General features: G+C 39.3%; 1 protein-coding gene across 4 annotated transcripts in view; it reads right to left on the reverse strand.

Moving 5' to 3' along the window:
• Positions 1–23,598, reverse strand: part of LOC311296631 (zinc finger BED domain-containing protein 4-like) — a 151,234-nt gene extending 127,636 nt beyond the window's left edge. For 2 of the 4 annotated variants that reach the window (XM_084418485.1, XM_084418490.1), the window contains exon 1: positions 4,486–4,662. Coding sequence is in view for 1 of the 4 variants with exons in the window: in XM_084418486.1 (XP_084274612.1) it covers positions 8,403–8,802; positions 9,813–10,696 (1,284 nt within the window). In the remaining 3 variants the exon portion in view is untranslated. Of the gene's footprint in view, positions 1–4,485; positions 4,663–7,783; positions 8,803–9,812; positions 12,118–12,202; positions 13,173–14,656; positions 14,856–23,463 lie in introns of those variants that run through there. The other 2 variants (XM_084418486.1, XM_084418491.1) reach the window with 2 other exon arrangements.
• Between the last annotated feature and the right edge of the window lie 343 nt (positions 23,599–23,941).

Below are 23,941 nucleotides of genomic sequence, written 5' to 3' on the forward strand. Positions count from 1 at the left end.
TTTCATTTGTGAATCAATTCAGAATCGTCCGCATCGCGACGCATCTAATAATCGATTTTTCCCCACCCCTAGTTGTTATGGGAAGGAGGAGGAGGGAACCGGCGAACCGGAAAAACATAAAAGTCCAGGCCTCTCCTCGTCCTCGCTCTCGTCCTTCACTGTCGTCGCTCCTCCTTTTATGATTCTGAAGCTCATTAGATACGAGGCCAGTGAACGATACTTTTTTCAATACCAATTTTATGAACATTTAATGTGATATCAGAGGCTGTAACATTAATGTGAAGAGGAGAAAAAAAAAAAACAAGAAAGCTAAACTGTTAATGCAGCTAACCTTAAGGATAAGCACAGTTTACACGTTTTTTTCCCCGTTTAAATTTTTCTGGATGGTTAAATTAAAATTGATTAAATAAAAAAGTGTAATCTATTTAAATCATGAAACTTGTTCAGTTTAACAGCAATTAATTAATAGTTTAACAAAAATTACATTCTTAATGTTTTTTGTTTTTTTTTAAATTCCATCTTATTTTTACCCAGTTCTGTAGCCTGGATGCCAGCCGACTGACAAAAATTTTAGGTCGGGAAGTTCGGTCTGGACTTGATCCATTGAGGAGCTATTATGCCCGAACAAAAGTTGTTCGGACCAATCAAATTGTCAGGGCGGGCTTTATACGATGATGGACAGATGATCAACAGTAACGTAATCATCCACGTCACCAAAGAGCATTGAGATTTCACGAGTTCACACTTACAAATAAATCAGATAGAATAAATGCATATTTGGCGTGCTGTCCGAGGAGAGGCAATAGCCAACAATACATTGTATAGGTCAAAATTATCGATTTTTCTTTTATGCCAAAAATCATTAGGATATTAAGTAAAGATCATGTTCTATGATTATATTTTGTAAATTTCCAACCGTAAATATATAAAACATTTATTTTTGTGAGTGAATGCAGCACAATCGCGAACATAAATGAACAACTTTAAAGGCGATTTTCTCAGTGTTTCAATTTTTTTGCACCCTCAGATTCCAGATTTTCAAATAGTTGTATCGCAACCAAATATTGTCCTATCCTAACAAACCATACATCAATGGACAGCATATTTATTCAGCTTTCAGATGATATATAAATCTCAATTACAATTTTTCTTACCCATGTGACTGGTTTTGTGGTCCAGGGTCACATTAGTAGTAGTAGTATTTCATAAAGATGAACATTATACTGTACAAGAGTAATCAGGGCCAGATTATCCATAGACGGGATTGGGCACCATGCAAGTGATAAAGATAATGACTAGACCTTTAAAATATTTCTCATGTTTTGTATATTATTTTGCTGGAAGAGATGCAGATACAAAATGAACAGTTAATGAGACAATATACAGAGAGAATAAAAAATATATGCATGTAAAGAATTGCGATTGGGTCAGTTCACAGTTTATTTGCCCCCTCCCCCCAGTCAGAGTCTAGCCCGCCAATTTGTAATATACAATTCAAAATGGATAGGCAGCAACAGCTAAGCGGTTGTGCAAAACGTAAATTAGAGAACGTAAAAAACTTTCTTTTTAAAAGAGAAAATATCACGATACATAGCAACCCTTCAAAAAGTACCTACAATATCAAGAATTGCATGCATGAAGAGAAAATTTGTTCACCAGAGGATATGTTGCAAATTCTAAAAAAATTATAAAATACATGGGCTCAGACTGATCTCTTAACTGATCTCTGATCTCAGTTGTCCGTTACCAACTGCGAGGCCGAGAGATCCTTCTCTCAACTTAAAGAGTGAAGAATGAGAATGAGACAGAAGCAGCTGTCTGCGCTCTCCCTGCTGACTATTGAAGCCGAACTAGTCAAGGGAATGGACTTTGAGGATTTCAATTTAATTGACGATTTTGCATGCACAAATTCTAGAAAAAATATTTTCTGCTAAAGGTAAAGCTTAGCCTATTTACCATTATTTCTGGGCAGATATGTGACGCTGTTGTCGATTTGAAATTTGTGGAACGAACAGGATGTTTGTAAAGTTCGGTATGTATGTTTTGCTGCTGTGTGTCTCTGTGGTGCTGAATTCAGCTGTTGATATGGTTGCTTGCAACAGTCTTTCATGGGCTTGCTTTGGTATATGTTTGCAAAACATTTTTTTAGACATATGGTTGTGCATGCAGTTCTCATACATGCCGTTTTTTGACGGAAATATAGATATTTAGAATGACATTATCATGTAGGGGTCGGGGGGCACTTCAAATGTGGTGAAGTGTTAATCCGGGCCTTAGAGTAATATATTTCTATTCTAAGTTAAAAACAAACGTTTATTTTGACGGGTTGCCGTCTAGACCTTTTTCTGTGATGTGATGATAGTTTCTCTCAAATTAAATGTTGTCAAAGTGAGAATATTAAACCGTAAAGGGACTATAATAATATGAATCCTGGATGTTCTGCGTCAATGAATGGCCCAGACACACGGTTCCTTTTACTACACAGCATGTGCGACTCACACGGTGCTTGTCTGTGCCATTCTGTTGCCATCAATTCGACGTAGTCTTTTTTTCTTGATGCCTCACCACAGCCAGCACTTGATTTGTGCACATCATACATGCGCATGCTTATTGTTTCACTGACGTTGACAAGATTAACTGCTCAGGTATAGAAATTTGGTACCGAACGACAAGACATTTTTTGATACTCGAAGGTAGAGGCAATTCGGTCAGTGCCTAAAAAGTATCGAACTCGATACCCAGCCCTACATGCCGGTGACACTCATTAGTAACCACGCCACTGTCATCGCGCCGTTCTCTCTCATGCGTTTTCGCAGTTTCCCCTATTAAATCCAGTCACGCAGCAGCTCTTTTGCCACTCAGTCCAGCTGAGGGGGGTGCGTTTCGGCGGGAAAGTGACGTCAATGCGTACCCTCTATTCGAACTCTGCTTATTCATTATGGTGATGTCCGAGATCTTCTGTAATTTAACACATTTTATTGGTGTCAACAGCAGGGCTCCAGACTGCGACCAAATGATCGCATTTTACGACCATTTTTTCCTGCCAGTGCGACAAAATTTTTATATAGCTTGCACTAGCGCCAACACAAATGCATTTTGTGGAATGCCCAGCATTAAATGGAAAACTAAATGAAAGTGGACCGATACTGTGCTACTCATTTGTGCTTCACGGACCGTTTATTAGTTCGGACCAATAATAGACAGCGCAGCGAGCTACTCAATCACGCGACACCGTTACTACACATCGCTGGGAGATCCAGTGAAGAAATCCATTGAATTCGCCACAGAATTAATAACACAACAAACTGTGCTGACGTGGAAAACAGGAGAAACATTGTGCAATGAATGAACAAGTTATAGAAGGCTCTAAGTTCACAAATCAGCAACATTCATCATGGATTAATGTAGTAACACTAACTGTAACTATGGTATTTTAACAGAAATAGTCAAATGCTTACAAAATATCCTTTTCCAGCAGTTCAAAACCAATATCATATTGAAATGTTATTTTTAATGTGATGAACAGATGAACATTTTTTGTTCATCCTTCAAAGATTGTCCCTATTTATAAAAATAAAAGTTTCAAGATTTAGGAAGTCACACTTATTTGAAAAAAAAAAAAAGATTAAATTACCATTGTAACCAGTAGGTGGTTGCCGAGGACCGCTTTATTTTCACTCCCGTATATAAATTTTTACCCTAGTTTTGCTGTTAAATTAATATACGATATTATGAATGAAAATAATTTAAGTAAATTTTATCAACACCTCAGCTTAATTAAGCTGTTAAGCTCAGTGCTTTATTGTCAGCCCCACAGTATTACCACTTTCTGTAGAACTTAGCCTAGTGGTCCTGGTGCTGCTGCCCTTGGGACATTCTAAAACGCTTAACGTAGCTTACTGTACTGAGACAGTGATATTAAAAGACCAAACTCAGTACAGTGCACATCATATTTATAAACCATAGGCTACTATGTATAAAAAATCAGATGAGCCCAGAAATTGAACGCAATGTTAATTAAAATGTTTAACGTGTAATTAAACGCGTTGCGTTCATATTCTGGGCTCATCTGATTTTTTATACATAGTATGGTTTATTAATATGATGTGTACTGAGTTTGGTCTTTTATTATCTCTGTCTTAGTACAGTAACTGTACGTTCACACGTTATTGACGTTAAGTCAATTTATTACCTAGGCATTTGTCAGTAATACAGTCAAAATTGGGGAAATGTGAATGCGTTCCAGGTTGATTTAAGGTGTGTGCCCCTACATTTTCAGCCTTTGCTCCTAAAAGAATTTCAGTTATGGGCTACAACAGCGTTCCTAGAAAAAAAACAGTTAGTCTGGAGCCCTAAACAGAGTCTGTGAAAACTACACTCTAATAATAATAAACCAGGACACACAACGCATTACATTGACCCTTAAACACACTCACTCGAGGAGCTGGTTAATGTTAAACTCTGTAATTTTGTAACTTCTCTCACCTGCAGACTGGAAATATTCGGCATCCGAAGAAAATACTCCACATTTGTCCTTCATTCACGATCGTTTACAGCGTCACTTTCACCCTCGACTGGTGAAAGTTTCAGCTCGTCTCCTCTCGCTTCTCTCTTCTGCGCATCCTCACTGCGCACAGTGTCATGTTTCTTCTTCTTCTTCTTCTTCTTCTTCTTCTTCTTCTTAAGGTTTTATTGGCGGTTGACAAACAACAAAATGGTGTATTACCGCCACCAACTGGTATGGACTGTGGATCAAAATGACATTTTATATCCTCTAATACATATTATTTATTTAAGATACTGAAAAACAAAACTATAACATTCATTTCCAGATTTATTTTGTAAAATATCCCCTAGTATAAATTGCATTTTTATTTTTCTTAATATGTGTTCCACAGTTTCTTCTTGCCCACAAAATTTACACCTTCCCGTATCATGTTTACCCATTTTATAAAGTGTACCATTTAATCTTGTATGTCCAAATCTCATCCTTGATATTACTATCTCATCTCTCCTGTTTTTTCCTGCACTTCTCATCTCTCCCACTTTCCTTTGAATTCTGTAAAACCATCGACCTTTCTTCTCCATTTCCCATTGTTTTTGCCACCTTACCTTCAACCTTAATAATACTCTTGATTTCACTCTTACTTATACTAACACTTAAGTTAATTTCATTATTTTTAATGGCTTCCTTTGCTGCCTTATCTGCCATTTCATTTCCTTGAATACCAATATGTGCAGGTACCCATAAAAAAATCACTGTAAGTCCCATCATTTGTATTATGTGTAATGTTTGCTGTATTTCTATTTAAATATCTGGTCTACTTTCCGAATGACTGTATTGTAAGCTAGCCAATGACGAACTCGAGTCTGAACAAACAACTGATTTTAAAGGTCTTATCTCCTCTATCCACTGTATTGCTAATGTCATGTTTCTTAAAGGGGCCGCATATTTTGAAAGTCCCCTTGTAGTCAATAATTTTATTCAGATCCACGAACCTGTGTCACGGTGTGAGAAGGCAGAATCGCGACACACCTCTATTCCAACTCCCAGAGTTATCCTTCCCATCCAGATCCAATGCTAGGCTACCACATCTTTAAATTACTATTGGGCAATTCCAGCGTTATGGACGTGACATTTGCAGTCAAAACTTGAAATATAAATTCTCAGAAAACGCATTTAATACCAATTATTGAAACGTCTGTTTATATATCCATACTCCCTTAATAAAGGAGTCCAGACATTAGAAAAATATCAGTCTACACATGCGTTTTATATTTAATAAGAGGAAAATAGGCTACACATATGCGTTACGGAAATGACACAAAAAATCTTTAACTTTTAGGTGGCAAAATGTTTTTTTGTAATTCTTTGAATTACACTGCACAAACCAAAAGTAATACTACCCACCGGATGAAGAAGGGTTGGCTCTCCACAGAACACAAAATAAATATTTTATTTTTCGTGTTCGCATTTATGAGGAAAAAACAATGTTACGGACGTGAGTGCTCTGAAAGTGGCACGAAAAGACTGATTTAAAACTTTCACAGAGACCTCAAACAGGCATTTTAAACAACAAATATTAAGGATTGGCATATCAAGTAAATAATATTCGATGATTGTTTGAAAATCGTCTCCCCTCACATGCTCACAGGTAAGATGGCGTTCGATCAAATCCCACTCCGACATTAAATATTCTGTAGCCTACTGTGGGCTAATAGGTCTACATGTCGTAGCCCAGTCATTAAAGAAAACGATTTAGTTTCATATTTATGTTTAAATAATTAAATAATTTTTTATTTCATCTTTGTTGATTATATGAAAAGTGAAAAGCATGAGTAAGATCATAATATGCATATCGGGAAACGAGTGGGCAGACATGATTTTGACCACTTCATTAAGTTTGTTTTTGTAGAAAACCTTTCTTTAAAGTGAATTTAATTTTTTATTAATTTTATCTTAATTTTAATCAATGTTTCATCAACCAATTGCCTGGATTTAATAAATAAGAAGTAGATCTCACAGCATTTCGTACGAATTCTACGAGGTGGCTAGTTCGTACGAATTCATGCGACCTCACTCATACGAATTAGTAAGATTTTTGCTAAATCGTACATATTTTACGAATTGCCCAATTCGTATGAATTCATACAAATGACCTACCCCTGACCCCGCCCCTAAACCTACCCATCACGTGGGTTTAGACAAATCGTACAAAAAAATTTATACGAGTGAGGTCGTACGAATTCATACGAATTAGCCACCTTTTTATCACTTGTATGAATTCGTACAAATTGGTCATGAGATCATGTTGAATATAATCAGGACACGGAGGCGCCGACGTGTGAACTGGAGCTCGTCTCATAAATGAACCGAAACTCAGTATAAGCTACTTGCCTCACAGACCTGAGAAATATATCTAAAGAAAGCTTGAAATGTGTACTTTTAAACAAAATAATTCAAAACGAAAGAAAACAGACTGCTCTCTGCTAATGTAATCCGTATGAAATGTGCATTTCTCTCTGGCGCGTTCACTACTGCGAATATCGCGAGTCAGCATCGTCAACTTCATCTTTGACACAGAAAACACTTGTTTATTAATAAACAATTGAAACGTCTCCTTGCTATATTTAACATATTCATAATCATTACTTTTGCCGGTTCTTTGTGGCAGCTTTTAGGTGCGCTTTAGGTCCCTTACATGTTACATGAACGCGTCACCATCGCTCAATAGTAAATATTGTTCTATGACGTTCAGTTTTTACTGTTTTTTCAAATGTTATTTAATAAAAATAGTTTATTGTTGTTTTGTGCAGTCTTGTCTCCAAAAATAAACAGGAGTAAACACGATTGAATGAGTACATGTTCTTTTATGTGAAACGACGATAAAGCCTAATTTGATATGGTCTGTACAGTGGAAATGCGGTTAATGATTTCTCACTGACATATAAATGAACAAATCAAACGAGTGCAAACAGGTAAAAGGGAAGCCCCTACCAGACAGAGTCAGTCTAGACCAATGGAAAGTCCGGCTCAAAACACACATGATTTCTCTCATGGTCTGTATTTTCTAGGGATGCTCCGATCCACCTCTTTTGTTTCCCATACCGATTCCGATACCTGCAATTCAGTATTGGCCGATACTGAGTACCGATCCGATACAAAGGTAAAATGTTAAAAGCGCTGAATTACTTAATAAGCTGTATGCATTACTTTGCAAGATATCAGGCTCGACAATTTTTTAGCCTTGTAAAACAAAATGACAAACAATGTATTCACAAGTTTAGTGATTTATTTATTAAACCAGCACCAGAGCAACAAGTGCAAAATAAAATAACAAGTTCAGTACCTTAAACTTGACATTCAAAATTAAAGTGCAAAATTTGTACAGGATGCTTAATGGATGCTATTTGCACTGCAAATAGGAATTAAGCATCCAAAACAAAAGCAGCTGAATAAAACAACAGCTTCACTAGCTTGGTAAATGTGTACAAATAAATAGAAACAAAATCTCTTTATAACTGTTTAGTTAGTGCAAAGTTAGTGCAAATATAACTTCAAAATCAATGCACAATAAACAATAAAACAGCTGAAATTTAGCAAAAAAGCAATAGCTTTACTGCTTAAGATATTCAAAAGAACAGGATTCAGCTCTTTTCAATGCTTTAGTGGAAATAATATTTAACATCCAACACAGAAACAGATCAATAAAACACTAGCTTCTCTACAAACTGAAATTTAACATCCTGTTTAACAATTTAACATATCAATCTCAGTCTTGACCATCACTGGCAGGTTCTTGCATAGGAAAGCAAGCATCTCTGCTCTCTCAGCTGTCAGTCTGTTTCGCTTTTCATCCAAGATACAGGAAACTGTGCTGAAGAGCCTCTCACTTTCTACGCTAGTGCAGGGTGCACAGAGGTAATTCAAGGCAGCGACAGCAAGGCCAGGAAAGCACTGGCGGTTGACTTCCCAGTATTTGTATGGGTCGTGTGTGACAAGGATTGTTTCCTCTGTAAAAAAATACATGCATTTGGATAGCAGTGCTGGAGCAGCTTGCTGCACCACCATGTTCCTCATGCTCCTGCCGAATTCTGTCAAATTCTTTCACGAAGCTACTGCTGCTCTTACTTCTGCATGGAGCTACTGCTGCTTCAAGTTCTGACCGGGAGGCTTTTTCTGGTGGCTCTGAAATGTCTGATGCCTCTGCCTTATCATCTGTGGTGGTCCTCAAGTCTTCCTCCAGTTTTTTGGCCAGTGAATCTTTACCATGCTTTGCAGACTCTGCACTGGTAAAGAATCTGAAAAAGATACGTACATACATAAGTTACATAGTACATCATACCAACCAGATGGTAGCACATTTATCCTTTAAATCTGACATTAAATCTGACATCAAAGATCTATAGTGCACATGTACTATGTTGTTCAATATTCATATTCTCAGTTCTATTAAAAGTAATTTTACATCATGGCATCTTATTACATTTAAATTTACAGTCACAGACTAGTATACGTGTCACAGTGTGAGAAAGAACATGAAAAACAAAGAAAATAATAAATGCAGCTCAATAACTAAGTCTCAAAAATTACTTTAGTCATTTACTGCATACTTATCTCTCACGGAGGAGCGGAAGCATAAAAGGAGGAGCTACGACGGTGAAGGACGAGAGAGGAACAGCAGGCCTGATTTTATGTTGTGTTTTGTTTCTGTGGCCGGCAGTCGTCCGCGAGGGACTGCTGGCTTATACTTTCATTTTTGTATGCATTTTATTTATTTATTAAATTGTTTCAATGTTCGCCGGTTCCCGCCTCCTTCCCATAACATCTGAACTGCGTTACAGTCAGCTACACATATGGCATCTGAATATATATTTATTTATTACATGGCTTGGTTGAATTCTAATGTAGAATGCGGTCTGTTATTTCTTGATAACAGACCGCTGGCGCTGCTAAGTATAACACACCGTTGCCATGAAAAACAGAGCGTTGCCATGGACGCAGGATTCTAACCGTAGAGACGGAACGGACTATTTTCTTTAGCGGGAAGCAATATAAATCGTTTTTTAAGTCAATAAACTCCTTTTTAAATCAATATTTTGTGTCAAATTATTGATTTATTTGGTAGGTAGCCATGTAATAAGCGGGATAATGTATAGTGAGGCGGTTGTTATAGCGAATACAACCCCTTCAGGCTACCCGGCGCGTCGGGCTCCTAATCAGCCTGTCGGGGTTGTATTCGCTATAACAACCGCCTCGCTATACATTATCCCTTACATATAAAATAATTATTAATTGTTTACAGTCTTACCTGTCTTTGTATCTTGGGTCCAGGAGGGTTGAAAGTGCAAACAGAGGTTCATCTTCCACTGTGCTGAAGCGTTTATCGATAGCTTCTAGGAGGGTCTTTTTCATAGTTTTAATCCCAGAGTCGGCATCGGTTTCCATGGAGAGGACACGTTTGAGAACAGTGACACTTGGGATTACATCAGCAGCAGAGGCAGTGGCTGAGCTCACCTTCCTGGTAAACTCCTCAAACGGTTCCAGGCAGGTCTTTGTTTTTTCAAGCAAGGCCCACTGGTTTGCCGTGAGTGTTGTGGGTAGGTCATGGTCCGCAGCATAGGCTGACAGAACTCGCTTCTGTTCCAGCAGACTCTCTATCATGAAGTAGGTGCTATTCCACCTCGTTCGCACATCTTGTTGGAGGCGGTTTGGTTCCATGTTCATTTCGAGCTGTATATCTTGCAGCCGGGAATATGCAAGTGGAGAGTGCTTAAAATGCCCAACTATGTGTCTCCCACCTGCAACAGCATCACTCACACTGCGTTGTGAGAGGAGTCCCTCGTTAACAACAAGCTGCATTGTGTGAGCAACGCATCCTAGACTGCGCACTCCCATGACGTCCATTGCTCTTTTCATGTTACTGGCGTTGTCTCGAAGAAAAACGTGGACTCTGCTCAGCGGGATTTGCCACTTGTCAAGCATTTCCTTTAGAGTAGCTGCAATCGCGTCGCTGGTGTGTGACCCGCGAAAGTTTGTTGCATTTAACATGGCACTTTTTGGCACAAAATTCACGTCCAACCAGTGTGCCGTTAAACTTAAAAGTGACATTGGAGACACGTCAGAGCTCCAGATATCTGTTGTAAAACTCAGTACTTTGACATCTTTCATTTGTTCGGATATGTGTTTGCACATTTTTTAGTACAGTTCAGGTAGAGCAGTCTCGGATAAATATTTCCGCTTCACCATGTCGTACCGTGGCTCTAGATGGTTTATTAGGAGTCTGAAGCCCTTGTTCTCAACGACGGACTGCGGTTGCCAGTCCATAACAATGAAATTCAGTACGCTTTCAGTGATTTTTGCTGCTTTCACACTACCATGTGGAAATTTCTGAATTCTTTCTGTTGTCTCCTCCAAAGTTAGCTGCTTTGTGCCGTTGCGTTTTTGTTTTTTCAGCTTGTTGAACTCGGCATGCTCTTTGGGATTAAATCTCTGTAAATGCTTCATTAAATTTGTAGTATTATAATTCTAAGTTTTATCACCACCCCTCGGAACATTTACTTGGCTTATACTGCAAACCGCGTTGGAACTTGTTGGCATAACTATTGTGAAATACCTCCAAATCACAGATGTTTTGGCTCGCTCCATACTGTTCGCTGTTCTATACTCTGAATGTTATCTTGTTAACATGTGCTGCGTACAGTGCACGTTACTAGCGTATGATGTCACACACTGCGCACAGCACTGCGGCGGCGCGAAAGCTTTTAAGTGCCGGCATCTCCATAAACTTTTATATCGCCTAGCAGATCGGGGCAATTGTCGCCGATACCCGGTCTAGAATTTTATTCAGTATCGACCCCGATACCCGATACAAATATCGGATCGGAGCATCCCTAGTATTTTCTGGTGCTGTTTAGAGTCCAGCAGTGAAAAACTTTTTTCCACAAACACATATTAAGCTTCTCAACTGCATAAACTTTCAGGTGTTTATCAGAAATTATGTTGAAGTAAAGTTTTTACATTAAATTAAGTTCTGTCAGGACCACTATCGTTAAATACGATGGAGAATTATCATACAGATTGGATTGGTGGTATGGTTCTGTTCTGGGCAAGAACTCCCTGAGCCTAGCATGGAAGAGAGAAGGGAGAGCAGCAATAGCCCCCATTACGGTAAATAGAACAGAACCAACATGAATGTATTCTAGGTATCATTAATTCAATATTTTAACGTACAACATAATTAGAGAATTTAGACTGATTCAGAGGGCAAACAGAATGCCAAATCCTGACTGAGAGAGGTGGAGCTGGGGAGGGAGGAGGGTAATTTGCTCCTGAGAAACACAATAGCTGTTGATAACTTTGAAGGATTCCAAATTCACAAAGTCAAACTAGATAATGTTCTTTAGGGAGCAAATCTTTCTTTTTTCTTATCTCACAACATTTACTAGTACACAGTATTTGGCATGAAAATGAAATGTTTCTCACTGTGGCGACTTATGATATTTCTTCATATGACTGAGAAAACTACATGAATGTCTAAAACTCTCTCCACAATCAGTGCAGTGGTACGGTTTCTCTCTAGTATGAACTCGCTCATGTGATTTCAGGTGTCCCAACTGAGTGAAACTCTTGTCACAAGATGAGCACTTGTAAGGTTTTTCTCCAGTATGAAGTCGCTCATGTGATTTCAGTGTTCCCAACTGAGTGAAACTCTTGTCACAAGATGAGCACTTGTACGGTTTTTCTCCAGTATGAATTCTTTGGTGCTGTTTCAGTTCACCAGCTCTAGTAAAGCTCTTCCCACAGTCACAACACACATGATCTCTCACTTCATTATGTGTTTTCTGGTGTAGTTTACAACATTCCAGACGTGAAAAACTCTTTCCACAGAGAGAACACACATAAGGCTTCTCATCTGAATGAACTATCAGGTGTTTTTTCAGAGTTAATGATGAATTAAAACCTTTACCACACTGATCACAGTTAAATGGTTTTTCTCCGGAATGAATAAGCAGGTGATTCTTGAGAGTTGATGCTTGAGAAAAACTCTTTCCACACTCAGTACAGTAGTGCGGCTTCTCTCCAGTATGAAGTCGCTCATGTGATTTCAGAGATGCAGAATGAGTGAAACTCTTGTCACAAGATGAGCACTTGTAAGGTCTTTCTCCAGTATGAATTCTTTGGTGCTGTTTCAGATAATCAGATGTAGTAAAGCTCTTCCCACAGTCACAACACACATGATCTCTCACTTCATTATGTGTTTTCTGGTGCACTTTACAACTGTTCAGCCTTGAATATCTCTTTCCACAGAGAGAACACACATAAGGCTTCTCACCTGAATGAACTAACAGGTGTTGTCTTAGATCTGATGGCGAATTAAAACCTTTACCACACTGATCACAGTTAAATGGTTTTTCTCCAGAGTGAACCTGCTGATGAATATTTAGACCTGATGCTTGAGAAAAACTCTTTCCACATTGAAAGCATGGATACGGTTTCTCTCCAGTGTGAATTCTCATGTGTGCGGTAAGGTTTCCTTTTTGACAGAAACTCTTTCCACACCGAGTGCAGGAGTGCAGCTCTTTGGCTTTTGTTTCTTGGATTTTAAAGTTATGATGTTCCTCCTTAAATTCCTCCAGTTCTTGTCTTTCCTCTTTTACTTCCATCCAATCTAAAATAAACATACAATTTTAATTAGTTTAAGTGAACCCTGATTTAATAGCAGAAAGCAAGAGAGATCAAGTATCAGACCTTTGATGTGCCAAAGTTTAGTTCTGTCATTCTCTTGTTAATATGATCAAAATGAGTTTGACAACTGTTATAGCTTACAAGATTATGATTAAAAGTACATTAAAGGGTCATGACACCCTAAACCAAAATTTCTGAGATTTTAACAGAGGTATGTGTGTTGAACACCATTGAAGACAATGTTAGCATCTGTTAGATTTAATAGTAGGGGGGAAATGGTTAGATTTTTGTTTTTATACGCAATTTTCGTCTTCCGGGTTTAAAATCTTCATCGTGTCAGAGCACGATAGTACTTTGATGACTCATCGGTGCCTCATAATTATTAATGAGACTGAGTTTTTTATCCAATAAGAAGACACTTTCTATTAATTATTCATGACACCACGTGGATCTTTCCAATGACAGACATGTCAAACTATGATATTGCGTAGTAGATGAGAGAGGTAATGATGGGACGCGCGTTTGTTTTCGTGGTGCAAAAGTTCCAGTGCATCTTTCCTCGCGATGCTGCCAGGACTAGACTCCGGCCATCAACCACAGACACTACTATGTGTGTGTAGCAACCGTACAACTGGAGAATGGTGGAGTTCGGCCTTGTACACCAATGCAGGTTTCGTCTTGCGAGTGATGCGGTCCGGAGGACTTTTCTATCGCTTCAGAGGTTTGTGTGTGTGTGTATATATGTGTGTGTCTAAAATGTAACCCTGTCCGTTTTACTTGCCTTTTGTTAAATAATCACTCGTGATTCAAATTTAGATATTTCGATAATACCTCAATTGTGTGGAACGTATGCTTAATTTGTGCAAATTTCTATGTCACTGTCCATCTTTATTATGTGGGTTTAGGGGGCGCATAGATCTAGGCTATGTACGGATTTTTAAGCGTTTTTTTTAATTTATTTTTTATGCATTTATAGTGTGTATATAAACAAATATATATTTTATAATGACATAATTATACATATACATGTGCATTTATATGTTTTAAATACAATTATAAGGTGTCAGTGTATTTCATTAGACTATAACTTTGCCAGCTATAAAAAAATCTAGCATTTCCTCACGTTTTACCACTGATTTTTAGTGACAGTCGATATGCATGCATGGGCCACTGGCGATGACAGTTGCCCCCCCCCCATCCCCTCTCCTCTCCCCTCTCCTCTCCCCTGCCGTGCCATACCACACCCACTCCCCTCCCTTCTTCTCACAGCCACCACGCCCAATTAAGTTGCATTTTTCAAAAAGATTGTGAGCTAGACTTGAGCTGAAAGAGGGGGGTGTCATGACCCTTTAAAGATGACGATTAAAATGATATAAGCATTTCTATAAAAAATGTAATTCATATACTGCTTATTATTTCACAGCTACCAAAGCAAACAACAATGAAGAATCAAGAATGGACACCAACCTATTTGTTCCTCAGTATCTTCATGTTTTATTCTGGATGGTTCTGGATCACTCATGTCTTCAATCTCCTCTTTAATAAACTCCATCTTTAACAGTCACACAGATTTCAGCTGCTACTCCTGGAGTTTGTCCTTCTCTTGTAGGATGATGTGAATATTCCCAGTATTTATTGGTGAATTGTTGTGGGATGAACACCAGATCTGCCAAATTCAAAGAGAAGTTACTGAATTACTTTACTTACATTTAAATTAATTGAACATATCTGTTTTCTGATAGAAATTTGGGGAATTTGGATGCAGTTGCATTTAAAAAAAGGTTTGTTTAATGCTTCTCCAACGTCTGACAGAGATAACAGGACCATTGTGTTAAACTGAGCTGCTGAAAAGCCTCTTTAGCCGCGTTTCCACCGCAGGAACTTTCCCCAGGAACTAGGAACTTTGGGCTGGTACTCGATGTGTTTACACCGCAGGAACCAGGGTCTAAATGAAGTTCCGGGTAAATATTTCCCCCTCCGATAGTCCCTGCTCATGAGGTAGTACTTTTTCAAAGTTCAGGAACTTTCAGGGGTGGGACTTGTGCGCTGCACAAGCTGATTGGTTGTGTTCACGCCGCATTTTGGTTGGATGACTCCACGCAGCATTTTCTTTATTTTTAACCTCCCTTTTAAAAAGTGGCTTCATGCAGTAAAGTTGTCTGTCTGCAAATATGGAATTTAATAAAAAAAACTGGGGGACTGGCGACGAGTTTCAGGCTTTATTATTTGGGTATTTGTGGAAGAGGAAACTTTCTGCGCGTTCGTCACAGCCATCTCACGGCCAATGTCCGCAATAGCTGATAACATACAATTTTATATCTAACGTTAGCATTACGAGCTCTGAACACGCTTTATCAGTGCTCGTCTCTTTTCTGCCACAGCTTTTAATATTAAGTCATTATGTTTACACATTGTCATCTATTGCAAGGCAAACCATGTTACAAATTTACTATAACAGGATTGAAATAGCGCTTTGAGGTTGGTAACAAACAACTATTTACAAGACTGTCACTATTTATGATTGATAGACGGGGTTCAGGCTTTTTTTAAGCGTATTTGCGCAAAAGGAAATTTTTGCGCGTTCGTCCCAGTCATCTCACAACATACCTTGTCTAATTTTATACGCATACGAGCTTTCTGAACACGCTTTAGTATCAGTGCTCGTCTATTTTGTTATGTTAATTACCTCGTTAGTAAACCAATAACTGCAGCACAGTTTGAATCTCCTCCATACTTATAAATGTGGCGCTCAAAACTGATTACTGTCCGTCGCAGACTGGGAGGAGCAGTTGCGCGCAGTTTACCTTCCCGGTACTTTAGACCGCGGTGTAAACGCAGAAAGCAACCGGTCTGGGGCAAAAAAAGGTTCCTGGGAAAAAAGTTCCTGGGACAAATTGTTACGGGTAATTTCGGTGGAAAAGCGGCTTTTGTCTCCAATAGTTCCCTGTTTTCACCTCATTCACAGGGCTTGATTTGAGGAGGGAGGCAGAAAAACTGACTAAAAGCATCCCATCTGTAAAACCACCATCCCCATTAGATTAACACTGTTGTGTTTTATGTTAAACTTAACATGTATAACTAACAGTGATTGACCAATCAGAACTCAATATTGTAATGTGCTGTGCACAGTAAAGCCAGAGCTCTGACTCAAGCAAGCTTTTGTAATTTTTCGTACTTGTTCAAAATGGTCAGGAGAACGTTTCAAGTACATCTTTTGACATTCTTTTAAAAGAAGAGAACAGAAAGTATGCTATTTCTTTGATTAGTGTTTAAGTGCATTCCCCTGACACATTAGAAATAATAACGAACACAGCTAAAGTGCGTTGATTCTGTAAGGGATCGTTGTCAAAGTTAATTAAATTAAAGGTATAGCGGAGGATTTTCTTTTTCCGGGTGGATCATCAAGACTATTGGTCCTCCTAAGTGTCAATCATTCTGGTGATATGTTTACGTAAGGCCGTCGTACGTGCTCGTGCACACGATTCACACGATGGCGTGCACTCAAAACACAGGTTGGGCTTCCCACTGATGCCTCAGTCGCGAAGTTTCTACTTGACAGGTAAAGTTTGGCATGCTATTTGGAGAAATCCATTTAAAATCACTGCTAGTAAAAGTTAATGTAAGCTATGATTAGCTCGTGCATGCTCTCTCGTGCACACGTTTAATAGGCGTTCCCTCTCGGGAGCAGGTAGAGTGTTGCGCATGTGCATTTTTTCAAAAAGTGGAGAGGGCGGATCTTTTCTAAAATTCGGGAAAATCCTACGCTATACCTTTAAGTGAATGTAGCCACAGATGTGATAATGAACACATGCAAATATGTTAGCTAAACGCATGTGTGTTCATTTATTTTAATAAAAAAACAAACAAAATAAAATCTTTGAGTTCTGTTCATACTCCACTGTTTAAATCTGCATAATAAACCATCCATTCAAGCCAAAGCTAACAAAGACTGTACCGCTAACTGATCGACATAAGCACTCAAGCAACTATAAAAAAGTGAAAGTGGCAGTTTTGATGGGAGTTGCTGGCCGTTTCTATCTAGCATACAGGCATACAGGTGCGAACATACAGGTGCTGGCATACAGGTGCGAACAGGCAGGAAATCGAGCGCAGGAAAATCGCTGGAGGTGGCTGAGTCACGGCAACAGGGCATGATGGCTTTGGCTACTTCCCGGTAACTAGAGTTGACAATGCTCAAGGAAGGTAAAGAGAGTCTAACACCTTGTTCAGGAGGAAGTGCTGGCAGGCGTGGAGGAAGTAAGAGCTATCAGGATGGTGGGAATGGGACAGCAAGGAGCTTGGACTAAATGCGAAAATTTTCGGCAACGTAAGATCACCTGGGCCGGCATCTGGAAAGGAGACTTCCATCATATCAGGTTCTTAGTCCAAACTGTCTACGATGTCCTACCAAGTCCAGCAAACCTCCACATCTGGGGCAAAATTGAGACACCTTCCTGTCCCCTTTGTCCAGGAAGGGGATTCCTAGAGCTCCTCCTTAGTAGCTGTCCAAAAGCCCTTGGAGATGGGCGCTATTGCTCCACGACCAGGTGCTTAAGGCAGTTGCTGAGAGCATAGCCACAGCCATTAATACCATAAGGACCATCAAGTTTCTCAGAGCCGGAGAGAAAGTCTGGCCTCCTCACTACTGCCACTGATTGGCTACTGGAAGTGGATCTTGGTAAAGTCAAGTCAAGTCATCTTCATTTATATAGCGCTTTTAACAATGTAGATTGTTCCAAAGCAGCTTTACATTGATAATAGGAAATTAAAGTAACAGAGATTATTTTGGTTTTATAGCAGCTCTAGAATAACGTTATTGTCCAGCTAAAGTTAGTTTGATTGATTCACTTCTGCCGCAACGATCATTAGTTATTAACTTAGGGGCCACTAACACGTCACCGCTTTAACAGAAAACTCCTAAGTTCTTTCTGCGCAAACTTCAAAAACGCGAACCTGTGAGAACGCTTATGGCGTGCACATGCGTATTACGAGTTCAGTCTATAGGGATGTGCGTTTGAATATATGTGCGCAGGCGTGTAGTCCTTCCCTACAAATCAACCCTCAACATACTACTTGTCTGGCCTTAAAATTAATAATACAGAATTTGTATCGCTTCCACGTAGCCACGCGAACCGGAATTATCCCGACAACGCTTTATCTGTAGGTAAAGGGAGGGGAGGGAGGCCTTCACAGGGAAGAGCCTAGTTGACATTTCAGGACTGCGCTGTCGTCGCGTCCAGGCGCAGGTCCTTCATCAGATCTGGATACGGCCTGGATCCGGCGGACTGCGGTAAACCTCGGGATAAACAGAGAGACTAATATTAGCGTAGACGCCATTCTTCTTATGATGTAACGTGTTGACAGAGCCGGGCTAATATGGTCATACTTCCTGGTTCTGGTAAGAACTCGAGCTGCTGTGTTTTGGACCAACTGTAATTTGTTTATTAAGCGTGCAGGGCAACCACCCAGTAGAGCATTACAATAATCTAGCCTTGATGTCATGAACACATGGACTAATTGTTCCGCATTTGTCAATGAGAGCATATGACGGAATTTATTCTTAAGATGGAAAAATGCGGTTTTACAGATACTAGACACGTGACTTTCAAATGAAAGATTGGTATCAAAGAGCACACCCAGGTTCCTAACTGACGATGAAGACTTGACAGAGCAGCCATCAAGTGTTAGACAGTATTCTAGGTTATTACGTGAGGACGTTTTTTGTCCAATAATTAGAATCTCTGTTTTTTCAGAATTAAGTGGTAGGAAATTACTAGTCATCCAATTTTTTATATCACCTATGCATTCCGTTAATTTTGTGAATTGGTAAGTTTCGTCAGGGCGTGAAGAAATGTAGAGCTGAGTATCGTCAGCATAACAGTGAAAATGGTCCTAGTACTGAGCCTTGTGTTCAGCCATACTGAACTTGTGATCGATGAGACATCTCTTCATTTACTGCTACAAACTGATAACGGTCAGATAAGTATGATTTAAACCACAATGAGTACCACATTACAACAATGAGTAGGTCCTGACACATGTTGTCTAACTCCAATAGAGTTCAAAATGTCTTTAAATGCCAGTCCCAATGCATCTTTTTCGTTATCTACATGTATATTAAAATCACCAACAATTATGACTTTATCTGCAACAGCTAAAGATCCCAACCAGAATAATATCCACAAGGCTTCGTCCATACATGATTATTGTCTCAGATTCTACCAAGCAATTGATCTGGTTGGAGCTCACTGTGCCTTGGGAAGATCGCATGGACGAGGCCAATGAGAGAAAGCGCGCCAAGTACCAGGAGCTAGTTGAAGAGTGTAGGTGGCAGGGCTGGCAAACTCGTTGTGAGTCTCTGGAGGTGGGCTGCAGAGGATTTGCAGGGCGATCACTCTGCAATGTGTTTAAAATCCTAGGCATCACAGGGGAAGCTAAGAGAAAGGCGATCAGATCCGCAACCGAATCTGCAGAGAAAGCCCCTAGGTGGCTTTGCATTAAGAGGGCAGAACCGTGGGCAATTGCTGCTGTGACACAGGCCGGGGTCTGATCAACTCCGGCCGGGTCGCCTGGGCGAGGGTGTCTGATGTTGAAAGACCCGAAACACCCAATGACCCCAGGATACATGTGTGCCAGTGCATCTGCATGATGTATCTTTTGCAGAATATCATTATTTTTAATCAGAATAGGAAGAATGTGTGCTTGTGACTGTGAGGGGTGAGAGAAAGAGAGAGAGAGTAAGTTAGTTCATTTCATTCGTTTAGTGTTTGTTTGTTTGAATGTTCGCCAGTTAATCCCTCCTTCTTCCTTCTGGGTTTTGGCACCAGTGTAACGAAGTATGTTGTTATGGGAAGAAGGAGGCGGGAACCGGCAAACCAGCAAAACATAAAAGTCCAGGCCTGGTCCTCTCTCGTCCTTCACTGTCATCCCTCCTCCTTCTCCAACAGCAGGGCTCCAGACTGCAAACAAGTGGTCACATTTTGCGACCATTTTTCCCGCTGGCGCGACCACAACGTTGCCCAGCTTTAAATGGAAAACGAAATGAAAGCGGAACAAACCGCGCTTCTCATATGTGCTTCACGGACCGTTTATTAGTTCGGACCAATAATAGACAGCGCAGCGTCGCGAGATACTCGATCACGTGACACAGTTACTACACAGCGCTGGGAGATCCAGTGAAGAAATCCACTGAATTCGCCACAGAATTAATAACATCGCTGCAAGATCCAGTGAGAAACATTCAGATTTGGTGCAGAATTCTCTGTTATAAACCACAGATATCAGATCAAACCGCGCTGACATGGAAACCAGGAGAAATTAAATTACTATTGTAACCACTAAGAGGTTGCTGAGGAGCACTTATTAGCTATTTTCACTCCCTAATATCTATTTTTTTCCCTTGTTTTGCTTTTAAATTAATATTAAGACATTATGAATGATAATAACTGAAGTTAATTTTTAACTACACCTCAAATTAAGCTCAGTGCTTTATTGTCAGCTCAACAGTATTACCACTTTCTGTAGAACTTAGTGGCTCTGGTGCTGCTGCCCTAAAATGTTAGTCTGGAGCCCTGTGAACTTAAAATAAAACTGCACATTGTAATTTTTGTACGTTAAGTCAATTTATTACCAAGGCATTTGTCAGTAATACAGCCAAAATGGGGGTAATGTGAATATCTGCGTTGCAGGTTGATTTAAGGTGTGTGCCCCTACAATTTCAGCCTGTGCTCCTAAAAAAATTCAGTTATGGGCTACAACAGCGTTACTAGTAAAAACAGTTAGTCTGGAGCCCTAAACAGAGTCTGTGAAAACACAATAATAATAAACCAGGACACACAATGCATTTCATTACATTGGCCCTTAAACCAGGACCGCCGCTCCCAATACGCAGAGTACGCAGTTTGCGTAGGGCACCAACTCCCAGGGGGAGCACCATTTTGGTTGATCAAAAAAATGTACTAAAAGAAACCTTTTATGCTATACTAATATTAACATAAATATAAACATAAATATATTTAAAAAATGCATTTTATAGTAAATGCAGTAGATATCAGATGTGCAGTAAGCATACGTGTCTGTGGTGAGCAGGACGAGGCCGGTGGCGTGATTGCTAATGAGAACCGGTCTCGTATCTCTCACGGAGGAGCGGAAGCATAAAGGAGGAGCGACATCAGTGAAGCTCGAGAGAGGCCAGGCCTGGATTTATGTTGAGTTTTGTGACAGCAGTCGTCCGTGAGGAGCTGCTGTCTTTACTTTCATTTTGTATTTGTTTATTTTACGTTTATTAAAGTCTTTGAATGTTCGCCGGATCCCGCCTCCTTCTTCCCACAACACCTTGCTACAGTGTCATTCCCGCATCTGTGCCCGCCCACACGTTTGTGGCTGACTGCAAATAATCATCATAATTGATGGACAACAATGACGGGAAAAAGACATCAGCAGTCTGGCGCAGAAAAACGAAGAAAAAAGTCCCAGGTGAAGCCCTTGCATCACTTTCAGGTATGTTCACAAACCTGTGAAAGTTTCTTGGCTGTTGACGTTAATGAGGGAGATTAATTATATACGTGTTTAAGGTCGTTAAATAATGTCACCACCACCAACACATCTGCCCTATTCCCTCTAAGGGTACATTTACACGACAACGATAAGCTTAAAACGGAGAAGTTTTTCCTTTGAGTTTTGCACGTACAGACGACACCATTGTCAAAACAATCCCCATTCACACGGATCCGCGAAAACGACTAAAAACCCTGTATTCCTCTGCCAGGCCATTAGATGGCGATGAAACACTATAGACTGAACACGTAATGCGCATATGCATGAGATCATCGTCATCACATATTCGCGTTTTTGCTGTTTACACGGAAACCGTTATCAAAAACTTGCACTTTGAAACCCATTTTCAAAACTTTGCAGTTTCAGGCACCCAAAACGCCATTGTCGTATAAACGATAAACGCATAAAAAGTTTTACGTTTTTAGTTGAAAACGGTGTCATGTAAAACAGCCCCTTAGTTTGCATGTTGTGATGTTCACATGCTCTTGTTCAAGAAATTACAGTGACTGGAGCATTTAAAGAAGTGGCCAAATATTAAAGAATGGACATTCGAATGAAATGTTGTTTGGCTAATCTTAAACAAGTATTTAATCTGCTAGTGTTACAACAACAATCACCAGGCCTTTGGCGCCTTCCGCAGGCATTTGTTATAATACGTAATGTAGCCTACATAAATTATGTTTATTGCATTATGTATTTTAACACTGTTATTAAATGAAACCTGATTACTTATTATTATTGCCTCACTGTGATTACATAATGTATTTTATGTCATTTTAAAGGCTGTTGTTCACTTTTTATAACCACAAAAATATTGTCTAAACACTACTCTAATATTAATATCAATATTACTCTGAATATTATCTTCGTCAAAATAGTCGACTGATTACTTGATTACCAAAATAGTCCAAATATTTGTGGTCTGTGGTCTGTGGTCTGTGGTGTGGTGCGTTAATATTGGGGCCGGGTCCTTTGTAAATAATTTTTTGAAGTAACAAAACTGCTTAATTTTCCTTTGAATGATTTCTGAATGCTTGAGAATATAAATAAATCTGACAATTGTATTAATAAAATCATAGCCATATAGGACATAACTGTCTTTTGTTTTTGTTAAAACTGTTGTACTACACTGACTGCTCTTAATTTACTTATGTTTTTAAATAACAAAAACTGTTTACTTAAAAGTGCAAGCAGTAATTCTTAAGTGACTAATATCTTCCACTTTATTTCTTTGAATGCAGGTCCAATGCTGAGATTTATTACAAAAGAGGATGAAGTGGTGCCATTCAGCACTGATCCAGAGGGACCCAGCTACAGTCACTCACACATGATGAAGCACTGAAGCAAGTCCATCAACCAGCTATCTTTATATTTAATTTATTATTAGTTATTTTGATAATATTCATTATTTTAATTTGAGGTATAATTTTAGTTAGAATTTTCTTTTTTGCTGTAGAGCAACAATTGTAAAAAAAATATATATATATATATATTATACATATTATTAAAGTTCTATTTTGACCCTTAAAGTAGGTGTTTTTTTTTTATTTTAACAAAAACAACAACAAAAAAACTTCCATAACATTTTGGAGGGGGGAGGGGGAACAACAATACAATTCTGCTTTGGGCACCCATTTGGCCAGCAGCGCCCTGCCTTAAACACACAAACTCGGGGAGCTGGTTAATGTTAAACTCTGTAATCTGGTAACTTCTCTCACCTGCAGACTGGAAATATACGGTATCCGAAGAAAATATTCCACATTTGTCCTTCATTCAAGATCGTTAACAGTGTCACTTTCATCCTCGACTAGTGAAATTTTCAGCTCGTCTCCTCTCGCTTCTCTCTTCTGCGCATCCTCAGCAGAGTGTCATGTTTCTTAAAGGGGCCGCATATTCTTAAAGTCCCCCTGTAGTCAATCATTTTATCCCTTTAAACTCATCTTTGATCACCAAAATGACATATTTAAGCGTTTTTTCCTTGAAAAAAATATTCTGCACCTCTTAAAATAGATTGAATGTAACTCTACACCCTTGTCTCATCTAGTACACATGGTTCAATGAATATGAAAATTAGCCCCACCTCTGAGTATGGATGGGAAAAGATTCACCGATTTGCATCTGTGCATCGGCATAAAAGTTAATGACGCGATGCATCGATTTAAAAAAGTGTGCATGGAGGCAAAAACACCACATAAA

Source organism: Rutilus rutilus (genome assembly GCF_951802725.1).
Source record: "Rutilus rutilus genome assembly, chromosome: 9".
Lineage (NCBI taxonomy): Eukaryota > Metazoa > Chordata > Actinopteri > Cypriniformes > Leuciscidae > Rutilus > Rutilus rutilus.